The sequence below is a fragment of the Protopterus annectens genome, chromosome 1.part0 (assembly GCF_019279795.1).
Source record: "Protopterus annectens isolate FY-2018-M chromosome 1.part0, PAN1.0, whole genome shotgun sequence".
Classification (NCBI taxonomy): Eukaryota; Metazoa; Chordata; order Ceratodontiformes; family Protopteridae; genus Protopterus; species Protopterus annectens.
In genome coordinates this window covers 935365388-935385559 of record NC_056725.1, presented here as the reverse complement: position 1 = coordinate 935385559, position 20172 = coordinate 935365388, and the positions used below count along the sequence as shown (strand labels likewise).

At 38.3% G+C, this 20172-nt stretch overlaps 1 protein-coding gene across 17 annotated transcripts in view; it reads left to right on the top strand.

Moving 5' to 3' along the window:
- Positions 1-20172, top strand: part of PTPRK (protein tyrosine phosphatase receptor type K) — a 3469591-nt gene that overhangs the window by 3169760 nt on the left and 279659 nt on the right. For 7 of the 17 annotated variants that reach the window (XM_044064217.1, XM_044064183.1, XM_044064208.1 and 4 more), the window contains one exon: positions 970-1038. The exons of the other annotated variants lie outside the window; for them this stretch is intronic. In XM_044064217.1, coding sequence (XP_043920152.1) covers positions 970-1038 — 69 coding nt within the window. The remainder of the gene's footprint in view (positions 1-969; positions 1039-20172) is intronic. 17 annotated transcript variants of the gene reach the window in all.

The following is a 20172-nucleotide window of genomic DNA, read 5'->3' as shown; positions in this document are numbered from 1 at the left end:
GAACCACATTTGCCAAGGCCAGAAATGAGTCGCCACAATGAACTTGGGAGATTCATTCTGAATCTTCAAAATAACCCTGTATATTGGTGGAAAAGCATGCAGGAACATTCCTGCCCAACGAAAAGAAAAGGCATCTGTCTTCCAGGCCTTCTTGCATATAGTCCTGAAACAGAATCTTGCCAGTTGATTGTTCAAAGAGGTGACAAAAAGATCTTCTTGAACTCCACACATTGGATCAATCTTGAAAGATCTGCCTGATCTAGTTTCCATTTGTGAGGGTCTGCCTGGTCCTGTTCAGCTTGTCTGATGGAATGTAGTATACCTGTAGAATGAGATTGTGCTGTGAAGCTATATTCCAAGCTAACACTGCTAGTCTGCAAAGAATGTACAGCCTGGTTCCACCTTGCATATTGATGTATCACATGACTGTGGTATTGTCTGAAACTACTATCAGGGCAAGTATCTCCTAAATATTTATGTGCTTGCATCTGTCCTTGGTGTCCTACACCCCTGCAATTTTTATTCCTTCTGAAATTGCTGCCCAAGCAAAGTCCACAGCAGCTGTGGTGACTGCTTTGTAGAAAAGAGGAAAAGGGAAGACCTGGATTTAAGGATAACTGATATGTCCACAAAAAACATTTCTCTTCTGACAAACCCCAGCACTGGGTTTGAAAAATGTGTGTTGATACTGGGACCAGTATAAGGCTGAGGTTTGGAACAAGGCCAAGGCGGTCTCCAGTGTGACTGGCATACTGCAGGGAATAATGCAGGCACCATTACAGTGACCTGAAATGGCATAAGCAGGTACAACACAATGGCTGGATTAGATTAAGACTGCTGACATCCCAGAGTTATGTAAGTATAAAGATAAAGTAACATTAACTGATATAGAAAGCTGTAGATAGCCAAGACTGGTAAGGTATGCATAATGCTTTCTTGTCTCTTTTTCTCTCTTCCTTTATTTTTCAGCTGCTCAGGAAATTTTAGCAAACAGGGAGGCGCATGCTGAACGATTAGAAAGACTCAGAGAGGCAAGTGGTATGTATGCAGCACAAATGAACATGATTGTATTAAAATTATTTCTCTTCCATACATTACTGGCAACTTAGAGCATGCATATCTTAACTGTAAAAGCAAGCATGCATGTCTGAGGCGTCTGTGGTGACTGCTTTAGCATAGGGAGGGAGAAGGAAAGATCTAGATTTAAGGATATGTGTTTGCTCCACTAAATGATTTCTCTTCTGACAAACACCAGCACTGGGACCAAAGAGATTTCAGGTACCACTATATCTTTCTCATGTAGAGTCTTTCCAGGGGTATCATGAGAGTCATAGAAGCCATGAGGGCCAAAACCCTGAGGTATTACTTCACAGTAACATAATTTTGAGTGAAAAACCTTAGAAACAAATCTAAATAAGGATCTTTTTTTCCTGTGGAAGAAAAGTTCTTTGAACTGAGGTGTGTAGTTGACATACCAGGATCACAATCCTGTGTGAAGGAGTCAAGAAAGACTTTTGACTGTTATCTTGGAATCCCAGCTTATGTAAGATGTCTCTCACCCAAGAGAGAGATTCCTGATACTTTGAAAAAGACTATGGAAAGGTAAGCAAGTTGTCTAAATATGGAATGTGTGGATACCTTGTGGCCTTTAGTGAGCTATAACTGGAACTAGACACTTTGGACTTTCCACTGAGCCAACAGAGTTGACAAAGGATGGGACAGAGAACTGTTAATGTGATCCAGACATAGAAAACCTTAAATTTCAGAAGATTGGATGAATAGGGATGTGATGATAAACATCCTATGAGTCTAGTGTTACCAGGAAACCTGAAAGAGGAAGGAAAGTTTGCAGGTTGTGAAGTGACATCATTTTGAATTAGGGCATTATCACAAAGGGTTTAGAAAAGAAAGATCCAGAACTGGTCTCCAAGTATTTCTTTCTTTGGCATTAGGAGCATCCCTGAATAAAAACTCTTCCCCACTTGGGAAGGAGAAACTGGTTCTATGAGTCCTTTGGGGACAGCATGTGATGAAGAACAGGTGGAAGCAAGACAGTCTGATTTGGAAGATAAGAATGACCCTCCCCCCTAGAAAGGAGAAATTTCCTCCCACTGCCATCTGTAATCTTGATGGATGATGATCAGAACCTATTTGTCTGAAGCAATCTATTGCCAAAGGGGGGGGGGGGAGAAATTAAGACTTTCTAGAAGAAAAGGGGTGCCAGGGTGGGAGTGGTTCACAATGTCTTTTGAATGGTGTGTTGTGCATATATTGGACTGTCCCTGGTTTGGGGAGGTTAGAGACTTCTCTTTGGAACTCCCTTGCCATTCCTGAATTGTGTTGAGACTGCTTATTCTGTTTTCTGTCAAAAATGGAAGAGGAGAAAGAAAATCCCTTGAACAAATTGAAAAAGGAGAGCTGAAAAATCTTAAGAGATTCCCTGGATCAGCTTGCTCCTTTCATCTCACTTTTTGATCACCTCTGCAGCAGGGGGGGGGGGGGGGCAAGCACTAAAATCACTATCCAAGGGAGAATTTAAAATGTCATTTTTAACATAATCTGGAATTTTCTAAGACTATACCTCTCAATCTCTTAGATTAAGAAATCTGGACAAAGCCATACATGGTGTGGAGACAAAGGCCCAAAAATAGAGAGAATTTTTAAATATTGCTCTTATCATCTTTTGGCTGTTCCCGTTAGGGGTCGCCACAGCGGATCACCTGTTTCCATTTATTCCTGTCCTCTGCATCTTGCTCAGTCACACCAACCACCTGCATGTCCTCTCTCACCACATCCATAAACCTTATCTTAGGCCTTCCTCTTTTCCTGTTACCTGGTAGCTTCATCCTTAGCATCTTTATCCCAATATACTCAGCATCCCTCCTCAGCACATGTCCAAACCAACGTAATCTTGCCTCTCTGGCTTTGTCTCCAAACCTTCCAACCTGGGCTAACCCTCTAATATACTTATTCCTAATCCTGTCCACCCTCGTCACACCCAGTGCAAATTTTAACATCTTTAACTCTGCCACATCCAGCTCAAACTCCTGCCTTTTTGTCAGTGCCACTGTCTCCAACCCATATAACATAGCTGGTCTCACTACCCTTTTGTAAACCCTCCCTTTCACTCTTACAGGTACTCGTCTGTCACAAATCACTCCTGACACTCTTCTCCACCCACTCCACCCTGCCTGTACTCTCTTCTTCACTTCTCTTCCACACTCACCGTTACTCTGAACTATTGACCCCAAGTATTTAAACTCATCCACCTACGCCACCTCTACTCCTTGCATCCTCACCATTCCTCTATCCTCTCTCTCTCATTCACTCACATGTATTCTGTCTTAGTCCTGCTGACCTTCATTCCTCTTCTCTCTAGAGCATATCTCCATCTCTCCAGGGTCTCCTCCACCTGTTCTCTACTCTCACTACAGATCACAATGTCATCTGCAAACATCATAGTCCACGGGGACTCCTGTCTGATCTCATCTGTCAACCTGTCCATCACCAGCTCTTATAAACGTAGAAATTTGATAGAATAATAGATTTTGTGTAAGCATGAATTTTCTGAAGGGTATGAAGTCAAAAACTCAAATGCCTGTCATTATTTTCTGTTATGACTTGCCAATAATTTGCTAGAAAGCTACAATTTTATGAAAAACGGACCAAAAGTATGAGTTAAAAATCAGGACATTCTGTGAAATTCTGTACAGTTGAGAGGTATGTCTAGGACTGCAGCCATGCAAACCTCCTTAAAACAGTATTAGTGGTAAGTGGCCATAGCCCTGGAGGATGTATCCAGAGTCATACAATACAGTGCAAACAACGAGCAGTGACCTGTGCAAAAAAAGAAACTAAAAGTAGATTTTTCGTCACAAGAAGAAACTTCAGATACATTTATCATGCTTTCACAATTTGTTGGAACAAGTTTTAACATGTAAACCTGACAATTCAAAATTCTGAAAGCCAAAGTTGCAGAAGTTTACACTTTTCCCCCCTATCTATCAATAAACTGCCATCCTTATTAGGAGGTAATGCCGCGGTGGTGCAGCGGTAGCATTGTTGCCTCAAAGGAAGAGGTTCTCCCGTTCGATTCTCGGCTGGAGTGCGGTGAGTGCCTTCTGTGTGGAGTCTGCATGTCCTCCCTGCAGTTGGGTGGGGTACGAAAGACATGCATAAATGGGCGTCCTTCGTTGAAGGTTGGACGTCGAGCTGGCACCTCGACGTTTGTGAAAATCTACTGCCAATCATTAGCGGACCGGAGTTCCGCTGTGGCAACCCCTAACTGGGAAAAGCCGAAAGACAAACAACTTATTAGGAGGAGTATGATTGGAATTAAGTAAGTGCTTAACAGCAATGGGATTAACAAAGGCTATAGCGATAGGACAGATTTTGGAGTAGTGTATAAAATTTTAAAAGACTGAGGAATTTTATACAGTCTGTCTGCCTTTTTAAGGGCAGCTAGCTGACTGGCAGAAAAACTGCATACAGTAATGCATACATCCTATAAAGTTGATAGAACAGAAGGAGTTCGTGTTTGTTCTGGAAAATCCTTCTGCAAAACTAGTTTTTTCTAAGGGACTGAAAAATCTGTGTTCTCCCACTGAAAGTAGGCACATTCTAGAAATAGCCTCAGAGAAAAAAAACACAGGGAGAGCAAGAAACCAAGCTCTTCTCAGAGTCTGAATTAGAAATCTGAAGAAAAAAAAAACTGAGTCCATCCCCTTGATCTTCCTGTTCCGATTCAGAATCTTGAATCTCTTCAGGAAAAGAGGAATCCCTCTTTCTTTACAAGAAAGATAAATAGCCTGAATTAAATCCTGAACCAGACCCAGTAAACTACTCCTGTCTAAAGAAAATTGAGGAGGGGTAGATATATGTTTGGTTTTCTGTTTCTTTTAGACAGGAAAAATAGGGCCAACTGTGTTACTAATGGCAGCAGCTGCTTCCCCAGGGATGGGCACAGCATTCAGGCACAGCAGGGAAACCTTTCCTGTTCCCTCTCCCACAGCCAAAAAAAAATGTCTCTCCTTTACCCATTGACGGGACTCCAACAGCCATTGAGGACATGACTAGCCCCTGGTCCATAGTGGCTGTAGGTGTTGCACCAGAGGGATCTGGGGTTAAAAATGATTGGTCTGAGGTACTACAAATGGCCACATCATAGTCACCCACTTGCTGCTGTGGCAGATTAGTACCATGCTGTATTGGAAAAGACTTTTGCTTAACTTTTTCTTTTTGTGGCTGGAAGGACTGGCCATGAGTCTGGTAGTCTGTTTCATGGTCAAGCAGAAAATGGTACATCTGTTCCATTGAAAGGAAGCAGCACAGTCTACAAAAGTTTATTTTATTTCTTTATATTTTTGTCAGAAAAGTACAGTAAAAAGCACTTTCAAACACTTTGTCAGCCCCACCAAAGAAAACTAAATACAAATCACCCACATAAAATGTGTTTCAGTTAGTTAACACTACTTTTAAACTAACAGAAAAAAAATGAGTGTTTCATTTAACAGTATGTTACAGTCTCAAGATAGTCCATTAAAATACAGCACTTTTAGGTTTAAAATAACTTTCTGGAAGAGGTAAGTGACAAAACATCAATACATTTAAGAGAATGGAAGTCTTTTCCCCAAAGGGAGCTCAACTGTCCAGCAAAGGAAAGCACAAGCTGACCTTCGATCATACCTCTCAACCATACCGAATTCCTTGGTATTTCCCGGTTTTGAGGACAAAATAATGGGGTGCCACAAATTTCCAAGTGGCCCCTTCAAATCCCGATTTTTTTTTTATTTACGATTTTTTGTTATATTGCCGCTGACATCATTACACATTGTCAGCATATCTAAAACTTCATTAACATGCAGGGGCATGTGCGATGGCATGCATGGGCTCTTGTATTGTGTTCTGTTTTCACAAAGGCTGTGGTAGAATGAGTATGATTTGTAGAAGATCCTGAGCCAAAATTCATTTATTTATTATCAAGTAAAAGCTCTGCAGTACAGCGGCCACTATAGCCTGCGCTGCGTATTCTTTCTGTAACATCCCCAGGCTAAAGGAAGAAACAGACCTCGCTATTATTGTCAGGTGCATATTTCTGTTTCTGTATGTTTCATATTTCTGACTTTAGAGTCATCCGTTCAATTCTGACATCTGCTCAGTAAATCGCGCATTCACTACTCATCTCTACGTGGGTTTCCCCTGGTTGTCATCTTAGAAACCACTAAAGAAAACAAATGTAGTCCAGCAACCAACACAGCAGCGCAGTTATAAGCTCTTTAATCTAAGCTATACTATTATTATAATGGATTATAAAGAAATATGAAGTACCTGGAATTTCTTTAGGTAGGTTTTTAATTGTTTATATATGATTACTATTCTGTAAGGTGATTACGTATATATTATGTGCAAAAGAGTTTTTTTCCTCCACTTCTGCCGTGCGCCGAGACGTTTATATGTTTGACATATGTCTTTAAAACCGTGTGGCTGTTTTCAATTATACTTTGTTTGATTCCAAACCCCAAAGCTTACATTGATAACTGCATCCATTTATGTATGACGTGTTACCTTTCAGGTATCTGTGATAGGCTATTGAGATTTTAAATTTATTGAGTCTGGGCTCTGGTTGTTTTAATTAGATCCACAAAAGCAGACACTTTAGAGGTGCTAGGACCACACAAGCTACAGTCTTTAATAAAACAAGTCTTTATTGTTGAACACGATAGAAGACAAAAAATAAGCAGTATAATGTATTGTGTGACGTGCCTGCTTTGTAGATTTAAAGTGAGCGCGATCTGCGATTTTGACACTTATTTCCATCTTAATTAGATCTGAAGAAATGGTCACCGCAAAAGGGCTTATAGTTGGTTTGTGTTATTGTATTCTATTTAGTTTAAAGAATTGAGTTTACACCTGAGCTGCTGTGTTGGACACTGGATTACATTTATCTTCACTAGTTCTTTTTTAGCAGTGGTAAAAAGGAATTGTCAATCATCAAACTGTGTCTGTTGTAAGTAGCGTGCACTCTTATTTTTTGCAATTTATTTGGCTTGTCTAACTTATTTTTAGTAATTTAACTGGCAAGGATTGGTGCTCATAAATCAAATAAGAAAGAGTTATAAATCTGCTTTGACAGGTCAGTAAATACAGTTAAAAGATCCTGACAGTTTGTACTACCACAATTTATAAGGAAAACGTGAGAGGAAAGATGGATCGTTTAATTACTACATAGACGAATAAATACCTGTTTACGTTCACTCACAGTTTGTGTACTCTGTTCTGTTATGCAATGTGTCTCTGCTAGACTTCTGTAGTTTTTAACAGAGTAAGCAACACTGGAGTTGCAAAACAATATAATAGGGGGGGACTGTTTCTTCCTGTTGAAAAAAAGTGTGTCTCTGCTTTTCTCATTTAGCACATCATCTTTAAGGTACATCCCATACGTATATTAACAGAGTGAAATCCATCATAACTTTATTTAATATTGCCGTACTTAGTAATCCACCATGACTTTATTTAATATTGACATCCTTAAAGTCAGTGACAGCTGGTGATTTTAAACCAAGCTGGGTGGGTAGCTGCAGGGGGCAACTGAATGGGTAATGGGTAAAGCTAAATAGCTGGAATGGATTCGATCGGGGTTCAATTACAGAAGGGTCAGCCATGAGTGACGATGGTTACCATTTTACATATCTGGTCAGACACTAATGCATATGCTAAAGTGTCTACCAGCTGCAGTGTTCCTTACATGTCAGAGCTTGTTTGAGATACAGTGAGTGAATGCGCACCACTACCTTATCACAAAACATGACAAAAGTGGATGGCCCTGACTGCACTAAACTACCTACTGCAACTTCTGTACATGTGATTCAAATTTTCTATCAAACAGACTGCATTGTGCACAATGACAATTGAAAAATAAAGAAATGTGGAAATCCCCCCTTATCCTCAATTTATTATTCTCAATCCAAGGTCAATCTAACTTTATGAAACAGTGATTATGTAATATATTGCTGTTTGTGTGAGATAGTGTCAACTGAATTTTTCATTACTTACATTACCACAGTTTGAGGCAGTATAAACTATCCATTCTAATGTCTTCTTCATGAAGTACTTCACATCTATAATATTAATACTGATATGAAAAATGCACAAAAGTCCAACACAAACCTCACTGATGTGATGCTAAGTAACTTACGGAATATATTTTGTTTTATTTTTCAGTGTTGGTAACTAGGGTCATGGCTAAAAAATGGACCATCCTGGCCTAGTTTACTAATCTTAAAATAAAAATAAAATAAAATCTAAAAGGGGGCACTGCATTTCCGTTGAATATACTTCTACTTTAAGATTGTGTTACAGAGAGTTTGTTTGTGTCTTTCGGCTTTTCCTGGTTAGGGGTCGCCACAGCGGAACTCCGGTCCACTAATGACGTGTTACAGAGAGTAATGGAGGAAAAGGGTAGTGTTTAAAAATAAAGGAAAAGGAAAAATATCATTTTAACTGAGGCTTCTGTATGATTCTGCCTCTTGTGTACTTACCGGACAGGGGAAATACCATGATCAAGAAGGTTGTTTCCCCAGGGTGAGGCTCTTCCACTGAACATTTCGGTGTATAGAATCAAGAGAGGTAACATGCTAAAATTAAAAACTAACATGCTAAAATTAAAAACTGCTAAGTATTGTAACTGCCAGAACTTATTTTAAATTTCTTTTTTGATAAATAAAAAGCACTTATTCTGGCTATATTTTGTGTTTAATAATTTTGTCTGTTCAATTTGCATTTTGAACATTGGCATCCCACAATTCCATCTGAGTGGGCAGGATTTCATAATTATGTATGCAAATTTTTATGTTACTCAGCTTACCGATTTGTACCTATTTTTCATGGGTCTTTGTCCAGATTTTTTGATGTTTCCAGGTTGAGAGGTATGCCTTTGATCCTCAGAAGCCTCAGAGGAGTGTACTGTTCAGCAGCAGAAAAGCTGTGAAGGAGTTCTTTCCCAAACTTGTCTTTAAGTCAGCTCAGCTTCAGCTACATGACAGTTTGGGTGTGTGGAAGGTGCTTTGGAAGCTGGCCGGCCATTATATCCTTGGCAGGATATAACCCATATGGCTATTGCAGCAGCGATCAGTATGAAGAACATATATTGATTTAATAAAGTGAACACACAGCATAAAACAGATCAGGAGTTATCTTACACCATGTCCAACAGTAAAGTAAAAATGCCAGCAGGAGCAGAAAAACTTAGAAGCTATTTACAAAAATATAAAGTTTTATAGAGAATTGGGAAAGAAGACAACAGCAATATTATTACCAACTAAAAAAGAAGAAAACTGTATATTTTGGAGAAGTATAATTAAAACTCCTGCAGAACATAGAGATAAATGGTGAAAAGCGTTAAATGGAGCAGTAAGAAGTGTTAATATGTGCATAATGTGAAATGAAATGGAGTAACAGAGAAATTGAGGCAAAATTATGAAAGGCTCGTAAATGAAAAAATCCCATGTCCAGATGCAGTACCCAACTTCTAGTGGCTAAAGGTGTTACTGTCTTTGCACAGTGTTTTAGCATCGAGTAAAAGTATGCACATCCCAAATGAGCACCTACTTAGTTAACAGCAGAAAAGCTGTATTCCTTTTTAAGTGCTAAGCTAGCCATCCTAAGAACTACATATCAGTAATGTGCCTTCCAGCAGTGTATATGTTGTGTATCAGAACTGATGCAGAGTATTTAGTCACTTATTAAAAATTCAGTGATGGCAGTAGAACAGAAAGATGATAGAAAATCATATGAAAAAAAGATAATGTAATATCAAACAAAGCTATAATAGCTGTAAAAAGGGCAAACTATAAGTTTGGTATTGACGGATTACAAAAAATGCATTTGACAGCATTCTGCATTCATGTAATACAGACTGCTTACAGATGTACAAAATACCCCCTGCTCTGATAAATTCCATAGCTGTCAATATGAAACAGTGGCATACAACAAGATTCATGATAAAGGGCAAATTACATTCTCAAGGATAAAAGTCCAAAGAGGGTGATTCCTCGACACCACTGCTATTTTCCCTTGCCCTTTACTCATTGAGCTGTTTCCTTAATGGACTAGGTTACAGCTTGCCTTCCAAAACTCTTTGCCCAGTGACATCTTGTATACATTTTGTGGATGATGGAAGTGTATAGCTCGTCAAATAAGCAACTAGAAGTACAGCTATGCATGATTAAAATGTTTTCAGATGGTATAAGAATGAAGCTTCATCTTGATAAATGTACAAAAGCAGTTTTATAGCAGGAAAATTAATGCATCAACAAAATATCAAGCTAGGAGAGGAATGTGATATAAAAGAAATTAACATAATAATAGAAGAGAGAGATTATAAATACATAAGAACAGATGAAGGGTCAGCAAGAAAAGATGAACAAATGAGAGCAAAGCTTAGTAAGGAGTATTTTAGAAGACTAAAGTTAATGTTGAAAAGTGTCCCGATATCTAGAAATAAAAGTTCAAGTTATAAATCTGCTTGCTCTTCCAATTCAAACATAGGTTTTGGCATGAATGACTGACCCCTAAAAGTGTTGGAACAATTGGACAGCAAAACAATAATGCTTCTTAAGCCATATCAAATGATGCGCAAGAACCAGTGCATGGCATGATTGTGTCCTTCGGTAAGGAGGAGGTATGAATCTCCTTAAAATCAATTATGTGTGCAGGACTGCTGATATCATCGGATCCAAATATAGTGAAAGTTCAGCCCATGAAAAAAACAAGTCTAAGATGGCATCTTTGCTCAGATTAGCAGTAGTATTTTGGAAAGGAGCCGGAATGGAAATAAAACCAGAAGTAAATAAAAAAGGTGGTAACAAAGTGTCCAAAAGTTATATAAAGAACATGACCAGGGAAAAAGGATAAAAACATTGGAAAATGCACAGTTATATTGGCAATTATAGAGAATTGTTGCAGTAATCAGATGTTGGTCAAGATATGTTGCATGAATGGCTAGGGAGAGGTAAATTTAAGTCAAAACTGAAAGGTTAATAATGGCTGCTCAAGGTAACAGACTGCAGACACATTGATTCGAAAAGTTCATAGAAAAGGTGGACTCGCAAAAATAATGCTAAAAATAAGGCGTTCTGATCACATAGGGTCACCCATAACCATCAGTCAAGAAAGCAGAAGCAAGAACATTTGGATTACAGGCTAGAAACTGACTTCCCTACCAAGGATTGATATCTGAGTATAGCAAAGAGAAAGGGACAGGGAAATCCTACATGAAAGACCTGCTGTGATAGAGTTTTTTGTTGAATCTCAAATGGAAGCTGCTGTTAAAAAGGTGATTAGTAGGGCAAGTAAAGTATGGACATGACCGCTATAAGAATCTGAGGAGGTTAGAAAAGATAGGTAAGAGAGATTGTGTAAGCAGTTTACAAGGGAACAGTGGGAGGGCATATGTATGACTCCCGAGATTGCAACAAACTCTAGAAGATTTAAGACGTTTGCTGGAAGTGTTTGCAGTTATTTTTATACCCCATGCAGCCTCCAAAGAGCTTTTTCTCAGGTAAATTGCAAATACTGGAGGTGCTATGGGAGAAGAAAGATGTAACTTGGAATATATGTTTTGGGAATGTAATGAGTGGGCACAGTTTAAAAATTACCTACAGAGTACTCTTGTCAGAAATATTTGGTGAGCAGACAAATGTAACTAAGGAAATGATTCTTTTGAGCTGGATTACAGGATCTGAATTTCATAGATAGTAAGAGCTTGTTAAATTTAATTCTGTTGACTGCCAACAAGCAATTCCTAGAAAATGGAAATCATATCTAAACTAACTGTATTTGAAGTATTGAATATTGTAACAGGTAAAAGAACAGGAAGTAGGATCTTTAGAAAAGGGAAGGAGCAAATTACATAGTAAATGGAAACTGTGGAAACAGTACATGCAGAAGAATGTTCAGGAGGAGGCGTGAGGTTTTAGGGGAGGTCAGAATTGAACAGTTTGTGTAATGTTGGGCTGACGATGCTTATAAAAAAAGAACACATGATGTGTAATGTATGCAACTTGAAATATGTTAATATGATTTGTTTTCATTTATATTAATGTATGTTTGCCTATGTCTTAAGTGATAATTTAATAAGGGTGTTAAAAAAGAAAGTAGAAACAAGAAAACCCAATATTGTAGTCAAAGAAGAATAAAAGTAGCATTAATTGTCAGAGTAGCTCTATCTAGTGATTATAGTGTCCTGCCTACTGAGACATGAAGTTTAAAGTATCAGGGTGTGCAAGCAGAAACCTGAGGACTCTGGAGTAAAGACACACAGATCCAGTAGCAGTGGGGACAGCAGGTTTAATAAAAAAAAAATTCAAGAAAATGTGTATGCGTTATTCTTAGAGGAATCTCCACATGAACTGCAAAAGGAGGCAGTTCTTCATACACTGTGGGAGATGAGAAGAACTCTGTTGGCATACATCAAATACTGAAGCAGTGCTAATTTCATGAACTTAACCTGATTTAGTAAAGGGGTCTGTTCATGTCAAGTTATTAACAAACCTAAACATTTGGAGAAATTAAGAGAGACAAGCCAACGTACTGCCAATCATCCATCAAATACAGTACATTCTTGCTACAGGTGTGGTCAGATGTCTGTCATTGTCCTCCTGTTTCATAAAATTCAAGCTAAAACACATTCTTAAACACCTGTTGGCATACATCAAATACTGAAGCAGTGCTAATTTCATGAACTTAACCTGATTTAGTAAAGGGGTCTGTTCATGTCAAGTTATTAACAAACCTAAACATTTGGAGAAATTAAGAGAGACAAGCCAACGTACTGCCAGTCATCCATCAAATACAGTACATTCTTGCTACAGGTGTGTTCAGATGTCTGTCATTGTCCTCTTGTTTCATAAAATTCAAGCTAAAACACATTCTTAAACACCTGTTCTCTTTACAGTTTCTCAGCCATGTCAGAAAACACATTTCCTTCATTTAACATCCACATCCACTGCCTTCTTAAAGGAAGGAGCATATTACATAGTCTGGTATTGAATTCGGACCTCTGCCAGAACTGTTAAAGCATCATTCCCATCATTCTAAAAGGCTTTAAAAGCAGCCAGACCTTTGCATGTGTCTCATGCCTTCTGTTAATTATACAAAGTCAACTGATATGTTTATGCCAACGTATTCCTTTCATATTAATTAATCTTACCATTCAAGAACTTTTTCTTTTACTTAACACCAGATTACTCTGCACATATCAACCATGTAGGTGATTAGATCAAACTTGCAGTAACCTTGTGTAAATGATACCTTTGAGCATTAATTTCATGTCTGAATTAATAATACTGAGAATAACACAAGATTATTCAGCCTAATTGTTGATGTATTTGTTAAGGGTCAGGTTAGAGAATAAGACAAGGCTTTGAGGACTGTAAGAAATTTCTCCAGGACCTCTGTAAATACTAAATTTCTTAATGGTCAAAAACTAACTGCTGCAAAGTCTACATTTCTGAGGAAAATGTACATAGTAGCCGGTATTCCCAACGTTATCTGAAAAACTGTAAAATAACTCATAGGTCCTCAATAAGTTTGTGCAGCTTGATGGCTTAATGGTATGGTCTGTTCCTTACATCTTCAAGGTATAGGGTTCATTACCTGGGAATCCATGTTTATACAACAGGCAGAAATGAGTGTTGATGAATTTCTTAAGCATGTTATTCTTTCCTCCAAACTCACAAACTAGAAAAGTTTTTTGATTAACATCCTGATCCCCAAATACAAGCATGCTTCCCTGTGATCCATCTTAATTCATCTCACTGTACACACATTATCTAGACAACAGACCACACCTTAAATAAAATCTTTTGCTCTAGCGCCTTCTGTCTAATAGAAACTGCACTGTCTACCGTTAGAAAGTCTACAGTGATTATCTTTAACCTGAGCCTCCTTTTCCAATATCTTCCTTATTTTCAAGCTGCCCCCCCCAGCTAAAATGTACTCTCTGCTATCCATTAAAAATGAAGAGTCAGCAAGCCCCTTGGCCTAATAAAACACCCGTTGGTATAGCAGTCAGTGAAGGGACATCTCCAAAAATTGCTCCACTGCCTTGGAACCATCTACGTAAGGATATTTGGAATGAATATCTCTGTTCTGTTTTCTGTACCAGGCTGGTCCAACATCTTTAACACCATGTAGTGCAGCTATTTCTCATCAGCTTGTAACTTGTTAGAACATTGCTGCAGCACTATGTTATTATACATACTTGTGTAAGCGAAACCCTTGTTTTGTGTCCTGCTTGTTTCTAGCAGCCAATCTGCACAAATTAGGTAATTTTAAGGAGTGTATGTTTTCTGTGGCTGATTAATTGCTTGTCCTGTAACATTAGTGATCTTAATTTACCTGCTCATTTTAGCAATTTATTAAATACTGTGCCTGTTTATAGTTATGTTAGCTCTGTAAATTGTGTTGTATAAGCGTAGTGATCCATTTAGCTAATGTGTAGATCTGCCTTAGTAGTAGTAGATAATGCACAGTACATATTGTAATTTGTATTGTAAATTCTGTGTACCGAAATTGGTAAATTACACACTGACTGGTCTATAAATGTGCCTTTGACTAAGCAAGTGAATTCCTTACTTTTTGTAAGAATGTGTATTTCATCTCAATGTTTGGAACTGGACATTCCTCCCAGTGATCAAGAACTGGTTAATGAGAGCATTAAGGGATCAGCAAAGACAGACAGGATGGTTGTGAAATGATAATACCTTCAATTGGTCTGAAAATGACTGCAGTACTCTTTATTAACCCAGCAGATGTAACAGCGTGATTACAGTTTGAAAATGTACCAGCTAGAATCCGCAAAAACAGAATGCTGAATCTTATTCTCTTCATTAATAATATGTGGGACTCATCATTGGTCCTGAAAGGGACCATACAACAATTAAGTGCGATGCTTTCCAGTTATGGAACAGGAGATGGGCCTCCTCACAGTAATCCTTTTGCAAGTAAGATTAAGGATGATCTTCAACTCCTTTTTTCATTCAGGTACCATATCACTACTGTCTTAGCAGATGTTCTGGCTTCAGAAGCTGCTCTGCAGCAAAAACTAACATCTCACTTTCAGGACGTTAATGTGGAGAACTTCTCTGCTGGACTGCAAAGATGCTGACCCCCAAAATTTCTCAAAACTTTCTGAAAGTACATCCAAAAAGTTAGGACCTGTTTGCTACGGTTTGTACCCTTGAAATGAAGTAGCAAGAAGTTTTGCTGCATTTTAGACCACGCACAGAGTGCTACAGCTGTCAAGTTTGACCGCAAATTCAATACCAGCTTTTAAAACCTGGTATTGCTTTAGAGATTGAGATCAGCAGATTGTGCCCTACTAGCACTTTGGGCGCAGGGCAGCTCTCTCACCATACCCTAGCTGCACTGCTGTATCAGATTTTCCCTTTTCTCTCTAGCATCAGTATTGGTTTGAAGCTGTCAGTAGCCCTCATTCTATTTCCTCTGCTCTTTTGTACCCCATCATTTTTATGCCACTAACACCACCTCTCTCTCTCTGCATATTCTGTAAATTCTCTTGTTAATCCTTTTTTGAAATACATTGCAGTCTTTACCTATCTTGTGATTCTTAAACAACTAAAACATTGTTTCACAGCCCTTCTTATCTTCAGCCCAATGTCTTTGTTATCCTCTGCCACTGGCTTCTTGGATGTTTTCCTTCCTAACTGCATGCATTTCTGATCACTCTGTCTTCATTTGCCACCCTTACATGCACATACTCCTGTTTTTTTTTCTTTTTGGTCTCGAAAATGCCACTTTGCTCAGTTATTATCCCTCCCTCAGCTACCTCCTATTCACTATACTCAATATCATGATATGTGCATGCAACATTTAAATGACACCCTAACATATGAGATTAGTGAACAAGTAAAATGTTTGAATGCTATGAAAGAATTTACTGCTTTAATTGAGAAAGGTGTGCGTTTGGGTTATTTTTGTAAAAAGGATCTTGACACTAAATTTTGTATAGATAATTGTCAATTGGCTACTTTTTATTGTCTTCCCAAATTGCACAAGAATTTATCTAACCCCCCTGGTCGTCCTATTGTGGCAGCTACTAATTATTTTTTTACAGAATATTGGTGTGGTAATACATGGATATTTGTTACCTTATGTGGAAAAACTTGATTCTTATATTAAAAATTATTTTGATTTTATTGATAAGATATCTGATGTATTTTGGACTAATTATATGTTTTGGATTAGTTTAGATGTGGTTAGTTTGTATAAAATATTAGCCGTAAAGATGGTATGCAGGCATTGCATTATTTCTTGGGTGATAGTCCTGTTTCACATTATATTTTGGACTTAACCAGTTTTTGTTTATCCAATAATTTTTTCAGCTTTAATGAGGTGATTTACCATCAGTTGAGAGGTACGGCCATGGGGGCACCTTTTGCCCCCATGTATGCCAATCTTTTTATGGCTAAATTTGAATTGGAATACATCAATACTAATTTGTTTGTACAGAATAATGTGTTATTTTACTTTCGTTATATTGATGATTTGATTTTTTTATGTAAAGGGGGTTTTGATTTAGTGTCTACTTTTGTTTCTGATCTCAGTAATAATAGATACAACATTAAATTTGATGGTTTGCAGTTTGGTACTAAAGTTAATTTTTTGGACATTTCTCTGGTAGGAGGGGAAGATGGACACATTCTAACTACGGTCCATCGAAAATTTATTGATGGTAATCAATACTTATTTGGCACTAGTTGCCATCTGCCTCATACATTAAGATCTCTGCCTTATGGAGAAATAGTTAGATTATCTAAATTGTGCAATGATAGTTTAGACTTGGAAAGAGAGATTAATGAATTAATTGATATGTTTTTACAAAGGGGTTATACTATGTAGGTAATTATTGAATCATTTGAAAAGCTGTTAAAAGCTAATATAAATTATGAAAGAAATAATGTTTATACTAGAGTGGGACAAAATAAGATGGACAAAAAACGACAGAGGAATAATATACGACAAGATAATATTTACTTTGTTACTACTTCTAATATACTGAGTGAGCAAATTTGGGAATCTATATAATAATATTGGAAATTCCTAACACAAGATAAACTGGTGAACAAATTTATTCCTAATGTTCCTCAGGTGGCTTATAATAGAGGACAGAATCTGGGAGATAAGCTAATCGGGGCATATTATGTTTGTCCAACTGATAAACTGAATCTTTCAATGTCCATTTTTGGAACAGTACCATGTCATACTTGCAGCATATGTCCCCATATTAAGTTGCACTTTTCTAGAATAAATGATAAAATATTTAGACCACAGAAATGTTTTTCTTGTTACACTCTGGGTGTTGTTTATTGTCTTAGATGTCCCTGCAACCTTTTCTATATTGGTGAAACCAAAAGAAAATTTAGAATAAGGTTGCAGGAACATGTTCGTGACATTAAAAAGGGAGCATTGTAAAGCCCGGTTGCATTGCACTTTATGGAAAAAGCATAGTTGTAATGCTAATTTATTGCAAGCAACTGTATTAGAACAAGGTTTTGTGAAGAAAGGGGATGATAAATTATTAAAAATATGTTATTATATAAGGAAACTATTTTTATATTAAAGTATAATACATTGTCACCAATGGATCTGAATAAAGCTAATTGGAGGTGTTTACTTTAATACATAATATATATTTGTGTATTTTTAGTGTTTGTATTTGTTATAGTATTATTTATATAATTTCTGTTCACTTTCAGTTCAGTACTATGAACTTGTTAATTAGTTTATTAATTGGATGGGGGATGGAGTCTATTTAATTGATTGTGTGTATAAAAGGGAATGTCTTTTCACTATTATTCTTGTACTCATTGAAGGCTGTGGTGGCCGAGGCGCTAAGACAGTTTGAATTTTCATTAAATTCTTCAGCGTGGATTCCGTGTTGTTTTTGCAGCTCTCTCACTGTACCCTAGCTGCACTGCTGTATCAGATTTCCCCTTTTCTCTCTAACATCAGTATTGGTTTGAAGCTGTCAGTAGTCCTCATTCTATTTCCTCTGCTCCTTTGTACCCCATCATTTTTATGCCACTAACACCACCTCTATCTCTGCATAGTCTATAAATTCCCTTGTTAACCCTTTTTTGAAATACATTGCAGTCTTTACCTATCTTGTGATTCTTAAACACCTAAAACATTGTTCCACAGCCATTCTTATCTTCAGCCCAATGTCTTTGTTATCCTCTGCCACTGGCTTCTTCCTAATTGCATGCATTTATGATCACTCTGTCTTCACTTGCCACCCTTACATGCACATATTCCTGTTTTTTTTTTTCTTTTTGGTCTCGAAAATGCCACTATTGCTCAGATATTATCCAGCCCTCAGCTACCTCTTATAAACTCACTACATTTTTTTCCTCACATCTGCAATTTTGTTCTGCTGCTTCTATGCAGTATTCTTTTCCTCCCCCTTTTCCAACTTAATTTAAAAGAGCGGTCATCCTGTTGTACCTTTCTGACCCTTGTTTCAGCAGTGCTGTTCCTGTAAAGTTAGATATGCAGCTTTAATACTAAATTTCTCAGCCTCCTGATGCCTTCTCCTAGTCCCCATCCCATGTCCCCCACAACGCATATCACATGCTCCCACCCTCACACTTAGAGGTGGCAGTCATACTCTCTGATCCTTTTTTTCCTGGGAATGATTGAACTTCGTTTCAGTAACACTTTTGAGATTGCTGTTGTACCCCCAAACATCTGCATAGATCTACAGCTGCCTTAGTCTTCTATCTTGTTTCTTGCACTGCCCTCTGTACTGTGTCATTTGCTCAGACAGTGTACCAACAAAAGGAAGAAACTGTTGCAGAAAAGAGAAAAATCTCAGGATGCAAAAAACTCCCTTACCAGCCTCAGTAAGAAGCTGAGATCCCTCATAAAATCCTCCAAAGCTAGTTACGAAAATAAAATTGCCAAAGATTCCAAAGACAACCACAAGGTATTCTATAACTATGTCAAGAATCTAAATGGCAATGCTCAGATCTGCTCTGAGCTACAACAGAACGGCATTAAATATACTGATCCCAAGGATATTGCCAATATCCTGGCAGATCAATTCAGTGCCAACTTCACCCCCCTCTCACCCCCTAAACGGCCCATCTCAGTACTGGAAGATTGCCAAATTCCAGTAATAATGGCCACACAGATAAAAAATGCACTCTCCAAAGCTAAGAATATAGCATCCATGGGACCAGATGACATCCTGGGCTGTGTACTACATGAACTACAAAATGAAGTGGTACCTCAACTAAGTGTCATGTTTATTCATTGCCTCACCTCAGGCTTTGTGCTCACTAAGTGGTGCACAGCTACAGTTATCCCACTCCACAAGGGGGGATCCCGGGAACTACCACCCCATCAGTCTGACGAGCCTGATCTGCAAGACCATGGAACGTATTATCATGGAACTTGTAAACAAAGACATTGGCAACCTTCAAACACTGGACCCACCCAGTTTGGGTTCGTGAAGGGCCGATCTTGTCTCCTGCCTTCTTCAAATCAGTCTCCAGAGCTGTGGGCGAGGGTAAGATGATCCACGCAGCCTATCTGTACCTCACCATGGCCTTTGACACCATCCCCCACTCTGGAATCATAGCTAGACTTAAGCTGGGCATTAATTCCTACGTCACTCAATGGGTTGCCAACTGGCTTACTGACGGAGCTCACACTGTAAGAGTAGCCGACTCCAAATCCAGGTCTAGACAAGTGGAGTACCTCAGGGTTCAGTCCTGGGACCACTCTTGTTTGGCATCTACTTCTCTGAAGTACAGACCAACACTAAGGGACTCTGGCTAACAAAGTTGGCAAATGACTGCAAACTGGGAGCCATTATTGAATCCCCAAATGATGTGGATACTTTACAAAAGGGTCTTACAGAAACAGATGCTTGGTGCCAGAGCCATGGGCTCAAGCTCAGTGCCAAGAAATGTATAGTTATTCCCTTTGGGAAAAAACATGTACCCATGAATTACCACATAGGTGGCAGTACACTAAACACCGAAAGTGTGATAAGAGACCTAGGGACACAGGTGGACAGTGGTCTCACCTTTGATAACCACATCGCCACAACAGTCAAGAAATCCTTCTATGTGGCACACCTCATCA